Here is a 21,102-nt window from a genome sequence, read left to right on the forward strand (position 1 = left end):
TATACAGGCCCTGAAACTTCTATGGTGAGGGATGTCACGATTATGTAGCGATTTGTATTTAATGAAAACAGTAGGTGCCACATGCTATAATTTTGTGTCCCCTAAAGTGATGTTTAACCATAAATAGGATTGTTTATGCATAGATAAAGTATACTTATTTATAAAGCATTATAAAAATTATAAAAAATTTACTGAATTATTTCCACCACGTGTTACTTTGTTAAAATTATTTCAACTATTCGACATCAGTGCCAACAATACGAGAAATTTCGAGTTTCCGGACCTGTGTAGTATTCTGGCTAATAGAAATCAAGTCAAGGAAAATTATGAAGTGGTCTCAAACATGATCATTAATACAAACAGGTCTTGGCACTCGTCGAAAACATAGAAAAGACCGTCCAAAAGTCGAGTTACAAAAATCAACATGGAAGATAAAAAAGTTCAAGTTCTGCGTGCATGGCATACTATGAATGTTCAGACAGAGGCACTCAACTCATTTCTACGTATCTCACAAGAACTTTGTTATCTTCCATATTGATTTTTCATGACTCAATTTTCGAACGGTTTTCCCTAGCCAATATCGAGATCGGCTTATATTAAATCTAGGAGATTCTGAGATGCTACAAAGTAGAAAATTACTATTCCAAAAATTGAAAAATCTGAGATATATATGTTGTTAGATTGAACAAATATATTTGTTACCAATTAACACGGTTAAATGTCAATACAGATGGAAAATTTAGCGTAAGTCACTGCTGAGAAGCTTTATTTAAATCGGAGAGGAAATTTCCTCTTTGCTACGTATTTTCTACGAAGTCAACCTTGATAATCATAATTCACTAGCGATGCGACTACTAGCCAATGGTTGAAGTGTCACATGATTAGTTGTGTTTACCCCTCCACTTCTCTTGACTCGAGTTGTTGGACAGAATGTCTCATATCTTTTGTTACGTCACATGTTTACATGTTGTATATACATATATCTCCATGTGCACATGCACATAGATAGGTTACAGCCGTTACAGCCTTACAGATTTCAAGAGAGACACTTATACAGGCCTTCCTTCTGAACACTGAACACGCAGCAGACCTACAGTTCTCTGCATTAAAAAAACAATGTTGAGAATTCTGATGAATTTGTCGGTGATTGAACTAGAAATTTCTTTTGCTCATTGAAATACATAACGAAAAATGGGAAATTACGTGAGAAAAATTGCATCGATGTCAAATAATGCAGTGCACTCCGTATACCGTGGTCGTAAACGAAAGTGCATCGAGGAAGATGATTTTGATTCTGAATCGGATTACATCGATCGGACGCTTCAAACACCGAAAAAGTACGAGAATCTTGCAGTAACTTTATATTGGTTAATTAACCATAGCTATTATAAGTTTCGATTGTCAATGCTATTAAACAATATTTGCATCATCGATAAAAAAAGCTTCTTAATATTGTATCTAACAATGTTATATTGCTAAGCTGTCTTTCATTTAAATAGTTTGATACATGTATATCATAATTAATGCAATATTTTTAATTCTTACAGAAGGAAATTGCTGACAACAGCACAATACATTTATAAAACCTTGTTCCAAGAAGAAAAAGGAAGTGATATAACTGTGCTCATGTTGGGCAAAGCATGGAGGTTGCATAAAGTTTATATTAGTCAGGTAATGTCATTATTTTAATGTATCATATAAGTACATACATTTAATTTTTATGTTAAAATTTTATATATTACTTGCTTTTACAGAGTCCGTATTTTGCAAGTATGTTTTCAGGATCTTGGAGAGAAGCAAATGAGACAGTTATAAGTGTAGAAATTGCTGATCCTAACATTACATTGGATTGTAAATAATTCTTTATTTTTTATTCAAATTTCTTTTATTCTAATAATTAGAAGTAAAATTTGTATTTCTTAATTTTATATATTTTCAGCTCTTTTGACAGTCTTTGGTTCCTTTTACCAAGATGAAGTCAGTTTAGAACCAAAAGAGGTCATACCAATTTTGGCTACCTCTACATTATTTCAATTACAAGGATTAATTGACCAATGTACAGATATTATGGTAGAGACAACAAATATAAAAACAGTTGTTCCTTATTATAATGCTGCTGTATCTTATGGTGTGCCAGTAGTAAAAACTGCAGCAAAACGGTGGTTAGAAGTAAATCTCTTAGGATATGGATGGTTACATCCTACCTTTTTAAAAGAAATTACACCTGATTTGATGGTTGAATTGATTGCTAGTCCTGATTTAATTGCTATGCAAACAGAATTTTGCATATACATGATGTTACGTGTATGGTGAGTAGTGAAACACTAAGATAAGGAATGCATTTAAACAGAACTGTTATATAATTATAAACTGTATTTTAGGTTATTTGTTCATGTACATAATAAAGAGGAAACACTTCAAATTGATGAATATTTTAGAAATCATAAATGGACAAAACCATTCCTTACAACAGAAGAAGGCAAAGAATTTGCAGCACCTTTTAAAGCCCTGAGAATGAAATATCTTTTACTGCACGATCAAGATGTAAAGATTTTATATAATGACAATTTAATACCACATGAATGGTTACATAATGCATATAAAGAACAATGGTTACATTTACTAAGAATAGATGCGAATAAAGATCGAGGGTAAGTTACAAAAGTTTTACTTTTTCTAAATGTATCCTTGATCTATGCTTAGGAAGATGGACATAGTAAAGAGTCTCAAATATGTGCCTCCTTTTTCCTTCCCTCCTTTTTTACAACCAGCTTTGTGGGCAGAACTTTCACTCTAAAAAACCTACTCCCATGTTTATTCTACTTTAGGTATCTGTGACAATTATTTTATTTGCATAGTATAATACTGAAGTATTTAATGAACAGGAACAGCTGTAAAAATTTTCTATTTAACTATTTTAGACCAAAACAAATGAGTGAAGAAGAGTTTGCTCGTGAATGTTTCCGTTGCGGAAGGTGCATTGAAAAAGCTGGCGAGCATATTTGGAGATGGACAGCGTTTCATTTTGGATTAGATTTGGTGGTGTGCTTGGATAGTACTACTTTGAGGATTAAGAGAAATCATAGATTAGATACAGATCATATAAAAGCTAATCATAGCAAGCACAAAATAATTTTAAAGTTAGTATTTTTTTAATTATAACTTTTCAAATAATAGCATTTATATTAGAATTTTTTAAAAATATTTATTTTCCAGAGTAAGTCTAATTTCATTGGACGAACAACGTCAAGTAAAACACATTCAGACTTCGGGTATGCTTAGGTTGTCACTCCATAAGAACGAAGAAGTAAGTAGCTCTTATGAATTTTTTAATCTTAAGAAACTATTCAAGTTGCTAAAAAGACTGAGTTTACGTTTTAGAAACAAGTGATGTCTCTGGATAAACAACTTACTTATCCTTTATATATATCAGTCAACATGCAAGTAGTTACTCCATTTGTATCAACGGAAGAAGAAAAATCAGCTGATATAATTATCTTCTCGGATACTTAGCATACTGAACATTCAACGTTTTCGAAACATTCGAACTGAATCCGACGTACGCTTACCTCAGATAACAAACCGGCTGTTCCAATTTATAATACTTGAGTATGATTAAGTGCTATAAATTTTGTTACTCCCCACGTGACTTTTATATTGTGGATATGCTAATTTCTGATTAAAATTTTTATAAATTCAAGTACTTCTAGTCGACTAAATGGAATTACGACGTTAGTATATGTATACGAAGAAAGTTTCATTCTTCTGTTTTGTACTTTCCAGATATATTATAATTCAGATACTTATCTTTTCTTATGTGAAATTGCACTTATTACTTATAAAAAAATATTAAGACTATTAAAAAATGTAGCTAATTTTCAGGCGATGTCAATCATAAGAATTTTATTTTTATTAATTTCAAGTAATTAAATGTTAAATTTTCTGAAAAGAAAATTGTCATGCGAAATACCACAGTATTAGATATTTGCTTTCACACTGGCACTTATGCATTTATATATTTATATGCCATGATGACACTAGTAACAAAATAGGCTAATTTTCCGATTGATAATTTTATACATTCATAGTAAAAATAAAGATGTAATTGTGTAAGTTAATTCATAAACACGCTGATAGAGTATCTCTGTGTCTTCCGGACAGTTATCGAAACATCGACCTTCGTGCCTTATGAATGCCAATTTAAAAGTAAAAGTGGATATTATTATAAACAAATGGAAATATTGTTTTTATTGCTAACTAACAGAAGTTTTTATACAACATTTTTTACTATTTGAAAGCTATTACTACAGTGTTAAGAACATGCTGATCTAAACGATAGGTAAATAATGTTCCTTCAGTTTTGCAAATAATCTATATGTGTATGGTGCTATTATCTAATATGTGCGAAATTTTACTTTTTACTTATTATTATTATTATCCCTTATAATATATTACAGAGATTATTACATAAAAACTACTTAGTTTAGCATTCAAGATTTTTCTACATTTAATATGCATTATTTGCTTTAGGTTAACTTCTCGATACAGAAAAATATGTGTTCTATATAGCATCATCAAATATTATAATTTATTACTTACCTTTTTTAGCGAATCACACATATAATTTTGTGACTGGTTAATTACTTTGTTATAGCAACGATAAATTTTGAAAGTATATGAATGTACAACAATTTATACAAAATCGTATTGCGCGATGAGGCAGTTTCTTTGTCTTATTAATTAATTATAAACGAAGGTCATATAAATCAATGATACATTACGAAAGAAAATATCATTTATTTCTGTATATTAACATTGGAATCGTCAAATAATAAATTAACTTGCAAGGTTTCCGATATATGAAGTATAATTTTGATTCCGTCTCTTTGGTTTTTTTTGTAACCATTCAACTTTATTGGCAGAATATTCTCTGTACATAGTGATGGATGTGTATAATGCAACATTAATAGAATATGATTATGAATATTGCAATAAAACCGAAATAGTACAATTAACATTGTCTTGACCTAGTACGTTTTATTAATTAAATGTATTCATAATATTAACATAAAATATTCAAATCGGTGATACCATTTAAACGATGTATTTTTCTGTTCTTTTGTTTGCTTTTTTCGATATGCTTGTATAAGAGAGGCAGTGTCGCCAGTAGTTTTATTTCATTGTGAAGTATGATGAATGATTATCGGCGAATGATATGTATGAAAATTAATTAAAACGTATTATGCAAGTAGTTACCCGGAAAAACAGTTTCGTTACATTCCGCTCGATGTTAGATGAAATTTCTACGATGTACCACAGGCACAGTAAAAGGAAAAAGGACACTAAGAAAAAATGTTATTAATGTTTATTTTTATTCATTGTAGAACGTGACAGTTTCCTATGGTCATCGTTGATCACGATACATTTAGAGAAGTATAGCGAGAAAAGATTTCATTCATGTTTTGCCTATAGACACATCACAAAATACATACATACTCGCGCATTTCTTTGTTTATTATGGGTACCGCTATTATTTTTTTTCTGTGATAGACTGTATCAATTTTACATGCACTAAGATACAGCAATTCGCGACAAACTTCTAATCTTTCGAATCAGACTCTGAAATTGTCTAAACAACTATGTGATTATATTATCTTTTGTACCACATCTACGTTCGAATCTTAAGTAAAAATAAAAAAGCCTACAGCATCACTAGGCATTTTTAAGATATAATGCTCAACTTTTAATTTTCTAAAAGAACCAATCAATCGATTAGTCTATGTAATTGAGCGGAACATAACGAAATACATATGTATGTATTTCTAACTGTCCTTATCATTTATTCTGTCCTTTATCTGTGGCTGTCTGTCTTGTTCTTATCTATTGCTCCAGGTCTATCTTATATCTTTGAAAAGACATGCATTCGTCGTGTATTATGTATATCGGATGTAAGAAAAAGAAATAGAATCGTCGTGGAATATAGAATTAAATTTTCCAGTGGAAATTCTCCTGGCAATTCTTTTGAGACAATCTGCGATTTGTATGAAGATACTACAAAGTACATATAAGTACTTTCAAGCAAATATATAGTAAAACAATGTTTTCGTGCTTTTTTATCTGTCGTCAACCGCAGTCCAAAATGAAACGAAATCGAAACCATGATTATCAAGCCTATTTGTACCCGATGTCCATATTTGCTACTATTTTCAAATACTTTTCCGTCTCTTAAGGTGTCAAAACGTTCGCCATTGTTTCTTCATGTCCTTTCTACTGAGGTCATCCGTATTTTACTTTGACCAGTACTCAATAATAACAAGAAAAACATGAATTAATAATAGCAATAATACGATAATATTAATAACGATGGTGATGATATTGATTAGTTTAGTAACATTAGTTAGTAGTAGCAGTTAATAACTGTAGTACTGATTTTGCTGGTAGTAATTAGCAACCGTACTAATAATGTAATGATGGTGATGATATGACACTGACAACAGCGGTAGCGGGGATTAATTACATACGTACTGCGGTGAGACATATGTGTGTTCGTTTTTATTATATTTTTATTATTTTTTTTTCGTTTGTTTCTTTCAATAAGCGTTCTACTTTACCTTCTACTTTCTCCATAGATGATAGTTTCTACATCTTCATTACAGTTTTCGTTTACGACTTTTGTATTTTTCTTGTGTTATTTTTTGGTTTTCTGTCCATGCTCTTTTTTTGTTTTAATTTACTGATTTCTTATTAGTTGACTACGGTTGAAGAAGTAGCAACGTTTCACTTCTTAATCGAACTATAATATATCTTTTAATAATTTTTTAGCGTTTCTTTGACGCGAATTGTATAGGTATACACGCACACACAACGAACGCGCACTTACCATACACGCACACATACGCACATCAATATATATCTCTTTTTCTTTGTTTCGCGAGCCTCCGCTACCGTCTATCGTTTTACACATTTTATTGCAAAAATCAGCGGAATACGGGTCGCAATCATAATGCCGGATTCTATTTATTTATTTTATCTTCGTTTAAACGAAGTGTAAAATAAATTATTCGTCGAAGATATGTCTTTCTATTTTGTTTGTTTCTTATTTTTTAAATTATTCCCGCATACTCATGTCGTATCTTACAAATTTGCGTACGGTGCCAGGCATTCATGAAAGCAACCCGACGTTACTTCTCTAAAAATAAGCTGTAATATCCTTCTTGCGTGCAATTCCATTTTTGTTTCTCTCCCAATAAAATATAATACATATTTGTATATATATGTATATATATATTATATATATTCTTTGAGGAATCCTTTTCCAGGTATTGTAATTAGTTTTTTTCCATCTCTTACTTACTACGCTTATGCGAGATATCTTGGGTGGCTTCACGTGCGGAGGCCGTGTGTATGTTTTTATTTTTTCCCATTGAAATCTTCCTGAAGTGTACTACTGAAGTACGCTCTCGCGTATCTGGCAGTTTGTATCACCGTTAGAACTACTGTCTTGTAATTTGTCTACTTTTGCGAAATTCGTTCGAATCCTGGGATAGTACATATATAATATATATCTCTATATGTACCATGCTCTCGATTGAGCGACTCTTTTTAAAAATATTAACAACAGAGGAGCTGTAATTACATTTCACCTCGTTAACAACCTCCAGTTCCCATGCCTTATTAGGACTTGTTATAAACGTAAAAATATTCAACTTTACAATTTTGACGAAACTAACGAAACATTTGGTTTCCAAAACTGAAACTTTTGTTTGAATTCCATCAATTATTCTCAATCCCTCTTTCCTTAATAGAATCTAAAATCGATCGCAATCTAACCTGTACGCGCTTCAATTATGAACGAGCAGGCAAAGAACGTGTTGTTCCGGATCCGAACGGTCTTTTCTATTGAATCGTTGATTCAGTTTTTAGGCGTTAAGTGTTATCCGCTGGTGGCTGAATAGTTTAGGCTATGGAGAACTGCGGCGAGGTTAAGACAGGTATTGCAAACGGGTACGAAAGGAGGAAACTCGGCATCGCCAGAATAACCATCAACAAGGATGCCAACGGCAGTAAGAAGGACGGTGTGTGGCTTTCGGCCGAGTTACAGAGATCACCGGTGCAAGCGCAGTAGACTGCGTGAACGTCGTGAGTGCCTGATCTTACTAAGCAATCGCCATTGTCTCTCGCATCCGTTATATATCCGCAATCTCTGACAACCCTGATCTGCCCGTACACTGGAAATTCATCAAAGTCAGAACATTACAATGAGCGTTCATAATTTTTCAATAGACAGCTAAATGTCAAATGATTAACTCGCTAGGAAATTAAATAGCCACAAAGATAAATCATTTATTTAAGAGGCTAGCCACTGCAAATCCGTGAAGATCATAACTATATTTGGCAATTTTTAGAGGAAAAATCATAAAATAAATCGAAAAATTGTTGAAATTTATTTATTGTAAATACCTTGAGGAATACAATCGTATTTTTGCAATAAAATAACTGCACTGCAACGATAAGAATTTTTGAGGTGATCATCTAACCGACGTGCATAATTACGAGCACATATGGTTAATTACGGTATATTCGGTACATTACGGTACGCATAATTACGGTTCAATATCTATAAGCATTAAAGAAATACTTCTGGATTTTTAGAAATATTTATTTTTTTAGAAATGGTGAATATTTAAAAAAACATCTGGTTTCTAATCACGAAAGTATTGTGTGATAATGTCGATAACAAAGCAAGTTTTTGATGTATAGGAAAATCCTTCAAAAATTGCCAAAGGTATCTATATTATTCATGCTCCCAAGTGAACTTTAACATATAGCTACTGAAATTCTTTGGAAGCTTGATTTCTTTGGTAATTGTATGTATCTTTATTTATGTATATGATGATCAGATCTACATATTCCACAGAGAATGAGAACAACTTCAGCAAAGTTCTACGTTGGGAATACAGGTGACATCTTTTAATATCATACACGTGCGCACATTCGCGAAAAATGTGGATCTTGTGAGAGGATTATGTAAGTGCTATTTGAAAAAATCACGGGCAGTCTCGTGAATATTCTGCTTAATTGGTATTGTGAATCTGAGGGGGATGCTACACGTGTATCTTTTCTACTTTGATGCTAGAGATCTAATAACTTTTGGGGTTCGATTGCCGCAATGCAGTCAACTATTTGCCCTTATCTGATAACAAATATCAGTGCATAGTAATTTGAATTTTAATGGTCTGTCACGGAATGTATGAATATTTTGTTGTATTTTCAGGCACGAAAACTTATACAGTAATTTTACCAAAGTAAACAGTATTATGCATGTAACAGGCAATTATTAATTATATCACATGTACCTTTTTGACTGATCTTTCGACAAAGAGTCGGCGCCAGGCTGCTCAGATGGTTCAAGCGGGGTCGAAAGCTGCAGTTCACCGTTCCAAGACTGTACGGATTGAATGGATCGCCGCACCTTGGATCGTATGCGCTGTTGCATTTGTAGCATATTATTGCTTCTCCTGAAAAATGAATTTTACATCAAATACCAAGCAAAAATGGAGATATTCTATTTGATATTAATATTCAAATCCAACTTATACTATTCTATTATGCTATTCTATTGATTAGAATAGGATAGGTCAGGATTTAGAAGAACTGCTGAAATCATTTTATAGGTTGTGGCTCCTTTCGCACTATTCTTATCACATGCTGAAACTTACTCAAAACAGGGCCATTAATGTGCAGGTGCTTGTTACGATACATGTATGCAATTAATCTGTTAGTGTCTATTAAAAGCTTTAGAATGTAGATCATCGTAAAGCAATGAACAGGTGCAATAAACTGAAAAAAGTTATCTATTCTTTATTAAGAATTATGAATTATCCTGAAGATTAAGATTCAGAATAAACGTTGATGATTATTTTTGATGGTATCTAATGTTTCGTAATGATTCCACATTGTAAGGTAATTTCGTTGACCGGTTGATGGAAATTTAATTTCTTTTAGGAATGACTATTTTTCCTGGAATTCAAGACGCTTCATTTACGAAGTTCTGGTGATTCGCTACGGCCCTGCCGCGTTGTGACGTCACCACGCAACCCCATTCACCCTCCCAACAAGTCTGGTTACAGCACCAGCTGATATCGAGCAGGAAGACCCCGACCAATGCGCGCGATGACCTACTGATACACACATAGGAAAATAAGTCTAACGGTAGAAGAATAAATGTTGCAAATTTTAGCAACAGAAATTTATTTGGAAACGGTATATTTGACGGTTATAACTCTTTAAACTTTCACTTTTGTAAAATTGAAACGTTACATTTTAATGAATTGTTTAACAGAAAAATTAAAAAACACTCTTACTTTTATAATTGTCTCAAAGGTTTTCTATACATATTTCTTATTTTGTTAACAGAATCTGTTAAAGTGAAGAGTATCGATTATGGTTTAATGGATCATGCGTAATTTGGTAAAAGAAAATGTTTCGTTACTAATTAAAAAATAAAATTTTGTAAACGAGATTTTACATTCCCTTTTGATTAGCCGAATTTACCCCGAGAGCGCAGGAAAATATAGATGAGGTGGCTCGGTACCCTGACCTTGAGTAAGTTCTGCAGGGCGTTTTACTGACTCGCGCCGTTCTATCTTTCAATGGCAAGTTCCACACTGTTAAAATACCAAATTCTTTTGCTATTTGATTCACTAATAATGGAGGATGTTCTATAAAAGACTCATTTAATTAATAACCATCAATATTGCCTATGACTATCAAATAATTTTTAACGTTATTTTAACAAAAAAACCCAATATTTTTGTAAATTTTCATACAACTACTAAAATTCATTCAAGCATGAAATAGGCATTACAGGTACGGTCGGTTGCACCATAGTCACAAGAAGACAAAATCCCTCGGCGGTTCGATTAAAGAGGACAAGTTGATGTATCATGTTATTGTCAAGCTAAAGAAGCCTCCGTATTAACAAAGTAATAACTTTGACCTGCAAGTACAAGGCGTGAAAACATTGATCAGAATTGTGTGTGCACAGAAGATTCTTCAATGACATTTGAAACCACACGAAACGTTCGATCAGCAGTAAATAGGACAGGACAGCTGGGGTAAACGGTAGGGGTAAGTCGCGTGAGGAACCAACAAGCGCTGCGTGACATTGCAGGTCCTTATGTAATCGACAGGAATTGAAACGAAGGGATCGGCCCAAATGCCTCTCTCTCGTTGACATAAAAACATGCATAATAAGAAGAAACAGGGAAGAACATTGACTGAGATGATGATTCGCTTACAACTATAGGATTTACTGATTTAGCATTTGATACTTTAAATTAGAAAACTTAAAGCAATTTTAAAGATTATTTTTAAGTCAGTAAAATCTGTTCTTTTTTGTATATCGTTTGAATTAAATGTGTATCCGTGTTTTTCAATAATTTTAGGCGCCAAAATAACTGAATATTTAGTTAATCTACGTAAACATTTGGAAGATATGACATTACTCTGCTGGCTATTAGGATTTATTTAAGTAGGTTGTCAGATTCATTTGAAGATGCGAACAACACTTACTGATGTACAGTTTGTATAAGCATGACGAGACAATCCAAATTTTATAAAAAATTTATCAATAAGGCAAGGTTAACGCGAGGAACGTCCCCTTGGTCACGGCACCACGCGGTGCAGGGAGAATAGAATTCGAAGGAGAGTGTGAGAGAATGCAGCGGGAGGGAGGGGAGAAAGTGGGTCGCTCGATAACCCTCGCGGGGGCCAGGTTCTATGAACCAAAATTCTAAATTTCAACAAATTGCATCAGCTAACAGATGATAATCATTTTTCTTGGAAAGAAAATGACCGAGTGAACAATCAAGAAATAACTTAGAGATAAGTGGAGTCTCGCCGGTACTTTCTCCAGTTTGATTCTGTCCGCGATACAGAAACAACCCGATTCAATTAGTAACTTTAAGTTTGACCAGTTACGAAATTGTACCTTTAAGGTTAGCGTCTAACGATTGAAGCGAACTACACGCAACAACGCTTCGCTTACGTCACATCACAATTTTGTATTTTCAACGTTGCATCCGATTCAGCCTTTTACAAAGACGTATTATAATTTTTAAGAGTATTTTTACTTCATACAATTGGTGTGATGCGAACGTTCTATCCACGTTAAGCTGTTTGTATCGAAGAGTTTTCATTCTTAAAATTTCCTATTCTGTCACCGATTTTCTTCGTCGTTTCTATCAACACGAATGTATTGTAGTAATTATTCCACAAACGTTGATTATGCATTAAACATTATAAAAATAATCACTTATTCCGAAAAGTCGATACATTTGTATCGCACAGCCGCAGCGCTTTGAACTTTTGCGAAAATCGCTCTCTTTAATGGGCCGACCTCCAGACCAGTTATTTTTTTTGTTCCGAGAAATACACCCAGTTTACTAAGTATGTAAATCGACTTCTTATTTGGTCTTTTTGCAGTTACCATAAAATCTATGTGAAAAGCGAAAAATTATACTTTCCCGAGAAAATGATTATTTCTATTCATTCAGTATACGTTCTCGAAGTTTCTGTCCGATTTTAATAATTTTTTCTATTAAAAATACATCGTCCTACAATCTTATTTTTTCTTCTTGCGTGCGTGATACAGAATTGTATCCTCGACTTCCGTTAAGTTGTTTCCTTACCGCGCGATTTACTTTTATAACGAGATTCAATTTAGAAATTGAGTACGATCGGTTCCAGACGAGCATCGGGGAAGTACCACAAGTGCTACCATTGTACGAGTTCTCTGACAAACATCTGGAACACCATAATCCTCTACAGAACAGGAATGTCCTCTACAAAGTTATCTTACTTCATACTAATTGCCCTCATTTGCATTAGTTATATGTATCCACAGCCTATGACATAATCTATCGAAGTATCCATCTATAATATGAAGGACAAAGTTTTTGAAAACTGCCGACGGTTTACATCGATACGATTGGAAAGAAGATAGCTATCGAGCTGATAAAAAAGACGTGACTGAAAAGTTGCAAGGACTGCGGCCGATAAAAGCTCGATCGTACCTTTTATGTAACATCGAAATCAATATCTCGTTTGTTCCGGCGTCTTTCTTTTCATAGTTCAAACGACTTCTGCTTCCAAAAAGAAACTTTAGCCGATTTGTAACGATTCCCCGCTTGGAAGGATTTGCCATCGTCACGTGAAACGCATGCAGAACTAATGATGCACTGTGATATGTCCTCCTATTATGTATGTAGCTGCTCTTTCCGTCGATCACTGCATTGCGCAGCAACGTACGTGACTCTTTTAAAAAACTCGATCTTGTTCAATTGCTCTACGAATTTATAAGATAATGAGAAGTTTTCTTTTTAACTGACTTCCGTCTTTCCATATATGAGTTACGAAACATTACGTAAAAGAAGCTTGAATTTTCTGTTGAAAGACTTGCTTAACTTTGTTCCAACGAAATATTATGTTGCGTGAAAATAGACAAAAAAATAATCGCCGATTGGGACTAATAAGAACATATATCTTTCAGGCATGCAGTTCGCGTACGCCGATTCAGAAGGAGGACTTACGATAAGAAGTAAAGAATTTTCATAGATCGATCATAAATCTACTGGTTCGATAAGAAATTAGGTCGTTAAAATAGAATGTGTTTTGTCATCTTATATATTACTATAATTTCTTAATAGTTGCACAAACGTAGCTTCATATATACGAAATTCTATGCATTCTATAGATTGATCATCGACAATCGTTTCAGGATAAACGAATATTGAGATGAGATCAGTGGTGATTGAAAGGGGCGCGAAAAATTGGACTCACCGTGATGGATAGTCGACAGCAGAACCACGAGGACGAGGGTGACGATCGGCGCGAGACGGTTTGCAATCATGATCACGATCACCGGACCATGTGTTTCAAGCTAATCACGTTGCAGTCAGTCACTTCGGACGTGTTGCCTCCACCCTCGCTGCATGGAAAGTTCGCACGCGGCAGGTCTGATTATAATTGTGTTAATATTTATATAAATTTTCTGTAACTTGTAGAGCCTTCTCGAAAAACGAACAGTGTTTAAAAGATATCGAGAACGAGTGAGAAGAATTTATATGATGGCAGTGTTCGATAGACAGGTCCTGTCTGTGATGTCTCTTTCTCCGTTCTCACGTCCGAAATGACTGAACAAACGTGTACGAACCTTCTGATTTCTTGCGTGGTGCACCGTACGTGATCGCGGACGCGTCGCGTCTGATGAGGGTCAGACGAGTTTCCGTCGGCTATGCGGCAGATCTGCCCCCTCTGGTTTTTCCATGCGCTTTACGTCCACTCGCCGTTCACCACCGTACCCCACCAGTACTGGAACCAATTTTTCTTATCAAGGTAATAATAACTTTCTCATTACTGTTTTTCTTAAAATACGTCTGAATATTTTTTTTTAGGTATTTTTCAAAATATTACAAAATATTTTCTCTTTATATTTGAAATTTTCATGGAATTCATATTAATTAAAATTTAATATTTAATCGATTCGTAAAAAGAAAATTTCAAAGTATGTAAGATAGAGTAAAAGTATAGTAAAATTAATCATGATCTTTTAATCATCATTTTGAGAAAATAATAAGCGTATCTGGGTTAAGATTGTGTGTTTAAGAGTGAAATTTATCGTTCATCTTTCAGGAGGGAAAAATTTTACTTTATTGAAATTTTTTAATTGAGAAAAAGTTATATCGCATTTTGAATCATTAATTTTGTACAATATGAATAATTTATATTATAGTATTCTAGTTATTTTTATTAAACTCTAAAATTATGTAACAACGAATTCCATTACTAGCGAATGTAGTTTTTTCTATGCAGATCAAGTAAAACTATTCCTGAAGTCGTATTCGCATGTAAAATACTAACCTGGTAAACTCGATCTATGTCCAGACTATAAATTGTAGTTCGGCAAGTAGTGAAGACCACATATAATCATACACAGTCTGCAGTAGTATATGGACAATATAATCAGACATTGAAGACGCTTATGAAATGAAGATTTTAGCTTCTAATCTTTAACAAAAAGCACATATGCACATATTTCTAATAGAAATTTTTTTATTAATCTTTCATAAACTTATGAATGATTCATTAAAAATCTCAGTTATTCATTTCAGATATTATATGTATGGTAATTGCAAAGCACTAACTTCACCATTTATCGACAATATTGCGTATTTACTTACCTTCTTTAGATATACATGTAAAGTTATGTTTATAAACAGTAAATAATATGTGTTAAAAACCAACTAATATTTAGTGTAATTTTAATAGCGTTATTTATTCAAATAGAATGATTCTATTTTAAATACCGAAAAGGTTGATCGTTTAACTTTACACAGAGAATTGTTTTCTGTAATAAAAGTTTATTTAATAAGCGTACAAAGCTTTCTCTTGGTAGTGACCTTTTATTGTAAATATTCTATATATAAAATAAAACAATAATAATAATTTACAGTAACGATAAATTTACTTATCTGCTTTTATTTGCTAGGTTTATTTTTATTATCTAGTTTTCCTAGAATTAATTTAAAATTATTAGGAAAGAAGGAAAAAATAAAAACAGCTTTTTAGGATTTCCAAAATTTCCTTATGAAAAAAGGAGGAATGTCTGTCAATGCTAATGGATGATATAAATGAATGTATATATATATATAACACTTTTATACAATTCTGTAGAACTATCGCTAATGAACGACATATATGTATTAGGTTGATCTAAAGTTTCTTTCCTCTTATAAAGAAATAATACACAATAATACAACATACATGATATTTTTTGTTTTATATTATTTTATTGAGAACAAAATTCTATTGGAACAAAATGAATCATACATAATTCAAAAAAATAATATAAAACAAAAAATGTTGTGGATCTATTATTTCCTTATAAAACGAAAGAAACTTTTGGATCAACCTAATATAATATCTAATACGATAATACGTCTCTTCGGCATTTATAAATCAACTTGACTAAAAACTTGTATAGCACTATGATACAGTACTTAAATAGGCACGTTCAGTATAAGTACTAGTTCTACTCCAGTCTCCTATTAATAAATGATACTTATTCATTATTAAAAACTATATTTCGTTCAACACAATCTATATTTATTTATGAATATATATAATATATATTTTTTACCATTTTTCATCAAAGAAAACTACAAAATTTTTATTTAAGGCCAATTATTTTGTTCAGGAACTAGAGTGCCAGATTATTAAATAAAACAGCTTCAGCATAAAACCGATAACTGTTAATACATATATAGTGCGCTGTTGGAAAGAAGTCCTGCGGCACGGCATAGGATCAAGAGAGGATACATACTGTTCTCTATCGCTCACTGTCACGCGTTGCTATATTGTTTTATTTATTCATGTGACACTTTCCACCAATACGCATTCTTTATGATTGTATTGAATCTGTCCTGCGAGACTTCTGTCTAACAGTGCACAGTATGTAAGTATATATGTAATTATATAAATATCTCATACACAGAGTGTTTTGTCTAACGCGACATCAACAACTCTTCAGCCACTTGCTGTCACGTAACAAAAGAAATTATGAACCAAAATTTATCAGTATCTAGTATACTACAAATAACCATAATCAATTTTAAAAATAGTTTGTTTTCATAGCGAAATTAAGATCATTACATTATAAGGGACCTTAGAATGAATTAAAAAACATATTATATTATGTTTTATTAAGAAATTTCTTAATAAATTGAAAAGAATTAATTTCAATTTCAATTTTAATTTTATGAAAACAAATTTTGGTTCAAAATTTTCCTCTTTTACATAGCTGCAAATAGTTTAAAACTTGAGCATCGTATTAGTTGTTACCACTCTGTATAAACAAAAGTTACCCCATTCTCAAAGGCATTATTTTATGGTATAATAATAGTTTGGCATGTTGACTTATACAATTCAATTCTCGTGCTCATCAGGATGATCTGTCTTAATATGATGCGTGAATGTATATTGCGTGGTGAATCGTTTCTTACAATAAGGGCACTGATATGGCATCAGAGGATGTGCAGATCTTAAATGTGCAACAGCTAGCTCCCGTAAAACAAATGGAGACTGACATACTCCGCACCGATACCTAGTTTTATAAATATTACAGATATTAATATTTTATAAATCTTTTTAAATTTTAATATAAATTAAAATCTTACCCGCCAGTTGTCCTGATTAGAGTTCGTTTAACAGGAGGTGGTGTACTTTCCTCGTTTATTTCTACTTTTGGTTCAATAGGAGGAACCGAATATTCCAATGATGTTTCAGGAGTTAATTTTGGCATAGTTTTTTCTTCTTCTGATTCCTCCTTTAAATCTTGTTTTCGCACCTATATGAATAATAGAAAGATAAATTTTCAAATATGGCGAAAGCCTAAAAATTAATAAAAAGAATTTTGTATCAGTTACTTACCGTTGTATGTGAACTTTCCATATGCACTCTCATATGAGAGTTTTTCGATTGAAAACTATTGAAAGACGCATTGCATTTGGAACATTTATATTTTTTACTGTTATTTAACGACGCAGACTTTTGCGAAGACTTTGAGGATACTCCTTTTTTACCGAGCACAATTTCTGACGTGCATTGATGAGTTAGCAGAGATACTTCTTTAAAAAATATTTTATTACACTTAGGACAGTGATATGTTTTGTCAACAATGTGCGTTTTCTGATGTACTTTATATGCATTTTTATCTACGAATGATTTGTTACATACTGTGCATATATATACGGATGCAGATTCATTTCGTTTATGAGATACCTATTATTAAAATTAAGAAAAACACATTAAAAGATGCACAAAACAGAGAAAAATATATTTCAAGAATAATAATTACATACCTCGTGTCTAAATAATTGCCACTTTTCCTTGAAAGATTTTTTACATATATGACACATGAAATTTTTACAAGTGAAATTATCCGAATGTGTCTGTAAATGCGTTAACATTGTAGTGTGATCGCTGAACCACTGTAAACAAATACCACATCTTGCCACATTTTTAAATGCATTGGTATTTAATGGAACGTTTCTTTTTAAAGGTGGTTCTTCATGATTAGGAATATCTTCTCTTTCTATCACCTGCAGTTTATAATATTGTAATTTTATTTTTATATTTTCAATATTCGAATAATATACATATAAATATATGTAATAAAACCTCTGAATATGTTCTAGTTCTTGATGCACGAGTTCTAGCTTCTCTCGCCTCTTTAGCTTCCCTCTCTGCATTTAATGCTTCTTCTTGTTCAACGCTAGCCATTACAGGCGACATTGTAGGTTGCTGACTGTGTTCACTCATTCTATGTGCTGCTAGACGTATAAAAAGTCCAAATGATCGGCCGCATATATCACATTTATGTCTTTTTGGTTCATGAGTACGCATATGATTTGATAACGCACTTTGTTGGGTACAAACCTGTAAAGAGAATGAGGATTTAAAACATGTAATTGTTAATGTATAATTAATATTTTGTATAAAGCATACATAAGATTATTTACTTTTCCGCAAGTAGGACACGTAAGTGACTTAGTAGCGTCTGTAAAATGTTCCCTCTTCACTTCTTTTGAAGGTTCTTCACTTTTGAGAACCTTTGTTGATTGTTGATTCGTTAGATGTAATATTTTCGTTGGTGTATAATTACTGACCTCATGTAATTGAATATGACTTTGATAAGTTTCCATACTTGGGAAAAATCTATGAAATGAAGAAGTTAGGTATAACGAAAGTCAGAGGAATTAAAAAGATCAGAATTTCGATGAATGGAAAATATACACAACCTATTGCATAAAGAGCACCATGTATTAGACCCAATTTCATTTATTTGAGTTAAGTGATCACGTAATCTATGTTTCTTCAGCATCTCCCAACTAACAAATTGTCTATCACATTGGTCGCAATCTAGAACACTTCTATCAAAGTCTAATGTTACTTTTAAATGATTAGTAGCTTCATGCTTAGCCAAATCTTCTACCAACTCAAAACAAGCAGAACATTTCCTGCAATTATACTTTCTTGGACAGTGTAACTGCATATGTTTCATTAAACTTTCCTTTGTTCTGCAATGAATAATTATTAATTACAAAACTATGCACAAAATACATTGTAATTAGTAAACACTTACTTATAATAACTATTGCAAGGAGCACACCACCACTTAGAGGATAGCTTTGTTTCTGAATTTAAGTCCTTCCTATCATTCATTGTTAAACTACCCATTAGTACTTGTTCTAAAATACTCGTCCTCTTTTCTTCTTCTTTTACCTGTATTCCTTGTCTAGAATCATTGCTTTCCTCTTTCAATAAATGTTTACCTTGTGTCACTATTATATCTAACTTATTATATAATTCATTTTCTATGTTGTTTTTATGTGATGGTTCATATACATTAACACCTATTCCCAATATTGGTTCTGTAGTCATTTCTTTGATCTCTACTTCACATGGCAATTCAGGTAATGATTCAATGCAACTATTTTGATGGTCTTGACTAATATCTATTGGCATTGATGGACTTTCAACTGGCAGTGAAACTGGCAAAGGTACTAATGGCGGTGGTGCTCTAGCCTTTTCTCTCCATAGTTGGGCCTAAAAATCATTGTTTATTCAAAAAAATATACAAACAATTACACAATATTAATTAATCTGAAAAGAAAATGAAATATACCTGACAGGGATCAGGAGAATTTTTCATTGCTTCTAAATAAATCTGAACAGATTCAATGTTTTTATAAGCTAACAGCTTCAAGTGCATGCTTTTGTAAACGCTCAGACAGTATTCTCTAAACTCATAAACGTCGTCCAACCTGGCGGCACAGAACTGACATATTTGCTTTGGCAGTGGATCGGTTTTGTACACTAGAACTGGCAGGCAAGCACGTAACTTTTGTGCCACTTTACGCTGTACACCTTCGTTACCAAAAATCGACAGCATTTCGTTTTTCTCCTCTGAGCATAATCTACAAGCATTCTCCCACTTGTTAGGCACAGCCATTGTAAACAATTTGGTAATGAACCGTTGCACTCTACGACGATCTCTTAATCTTAATCTCCACGATGATATGATTAACGTTAACGTGACGATAATCACACCACGATACGTATGTGTTTATTTTCCGTAGTTATATTCACGTTGATATATGCGATCGCAAAATACGATCAGCTTCACGAATTAGGTTAGCCAACAGCCCATACCGAACGCAGGAGTCCAGCCACGAAATTGTGATCAAACAATGCATGCATTTTTTCTCAGTCACGTTGTACATGCCACCCAGATGCTTCAACGGGTGATACTCGTTCTGGGAACTCGAAATTTTTCTTTTATCATTCTACTTTCACCTTGTGCCGTTTTGACCGTTCGGAAACTTAGCCTTTCAAGTGTAAAGATTCAGGAGAACCGGTTCTCGTGCGTAACCGCTTATGTGCATGGATATTGCTTAATACCGTCGTCTATCATATGCACCTTCCAACTAAGTATCTCCGGTTCTCTGGCATTTTTCTTACCCCAGTACGACAACACCTTATGTAGTTTTATGTAGTCACTAGTCACTGTGTTTTGATAACTGCTGCTCCAAAAGCCATCTCTCAGAATTTCAAGCATTATCGCTTCATGATACGATTCGGTGTTGCATTGGTGATTATTTTTATTTTATTTATATTCATCGTGATCGATTCCAAAAAACAGTATCGTTGGAACTTAAACGGTTGTGATAGAATTGTAAATAAAAATAGTAAATCGTAGATTTGATGAATATATTCGATTTTAATGGCGTGGCGAAGATCATTGATCGTCGAATAAGAATCATAGACAGGTAACAAAAAAACGCGGTCAATTTAAATTTACGGTTGTTCATTCCTTTTCTGGAAACCTATTTTTAATTCTACAATGGCACATTTAGAACTTTTCATGACCACGAAATGATTTTTTATATGAATAAATAAATAAATAAATAAATAATCGTTTATTTTATATGGTCGCCTCTACGTTCTAAAGTATCTTTAAGTTTAGTGTTAATGATATAA

At 32.8% G+C, this 21,102-nt stretch overlaps 3 protein-coding genes and 1 long non-coding RNA gene across 6 annotated transcripts; 2 read left to right on the top strand and 2 right to left on the bottom strand.

The window, feature by feature from the left end:
- Positions 1-1,005: 1,005 nt before the first annotated feature.
- LOC122573511 (protein germ cell-less) lies at positions 1,006-5,251 on the top strand. Its single transcript, XM_043739953.1, has 8 exons — positions 1,006-1,337; positions 1,548-1,671; positions 1,755-1,851; positions 1,940-2,309; positions 2,382-2,651; positions 2,922-3,140; positions 3,217-3,307; positions 3,382-5,251. The coding sequence occupies exons 1-8, from the start codon at positions 1,192-1,194 to the stop codon at positions 3,511-3,513; spliced, it is 1,449 nt and encodes a 482-aa protein (XP_043595888.1). The 5' UTR covers positions 1,006-1,191; the 3' UTR covers positions 3,514-5,251.
- Positions 4,891-14,249, bottom strand: LOC122573515. The gene is made up of 3 exons (XM_043739960.1): positions 13,843-14,249; positions 9,357-9,518; positions 4,891-8,228 (listed from the first exon to the last, which is right to left on the bottom strand). Exons 1-3 carry the CDS (start codon positions 13,910-13,912, stop codon positions 7,957-7,959), a joined length of 504 nt encoding a protein of 167 aa, XP_043595895.1. The 5' UTR covers positions 13,913-14,249; the 3' UTR covers positions 4,891-7,956.
- LOC122573518 lies at positions 8,236-9,416 on the top strand. 2 transcript variants are annotated; one of them, XR_006318757.1, is made up of 4 exons: positions 8,236-8,593; positions 8,671-8,785; positions 8,918-9,027; positions 9,275-9,416. It is a non-coding gene; the product is annotated as an uncharacterized LOC122573518 (long non-coding RNA). The 2 variants fall into 2 exon arrangements; XR_006318756.1 differs by having other exon boundaries at positions 8,918-9,345.
- LOC122573510 (zinc finger protein 84-like) lies at positions 14,247-21,026 on the bottom strand. 2 transcript variants are annotated; one of them, XR_006318754.1, is made up of 10 exons: positions 19,748-21,026; positions 19,205-19,668; positions 18,861-19,139; positions 18,582-18,777; positions 18,241-18,498; positions 17,922-18,161; positions 17,491-17,841; positions 17,238-17,407; positions 14,923-17,164; positions 14,247-14,373 (listed from the first exon to the last, which is right to left on the bottom strand). XR_006318754.1 is itself a non-coding variant. In XM_043739952.1 (9 exons), exons 1-9 carry the CDS (start codon positions 20,072-20,074, stop codon positions 16,987-16,989), a joined length of 2,463 nt encoding a protein of 820 aa, XP_043595887.1. In that variant the 5' UTR covers positions 20,075-21,026; the 3' UTR covers positions 14,604-16,986. The 2 variants fall into 2 exon arrangements, 1 of the variants encoding a protein (XP_043595887.1); XM_043739952.1 differs by lacking the exon at positions 14,247-14,373 and having other exon boundaries at positions 14,604-17,164.
- Positions 21,027-21,102: the final 76 nt, after the last annotated feature.

This window comes from Bombus pyrosoma, linkage group LG12, assembly GCF_014825855.1.
Source record: "Bombus pyrosoma isolate SC7728 linkage group LG12, ASM1482585v1, whole genome shotgun sequence".
Taxonomy (NCBI): Eukaryota; Metazoa; Arthropoda; class Insecta; order Hymenoptera; family Apidae; genus Bombus; species Bombus pyrosoma.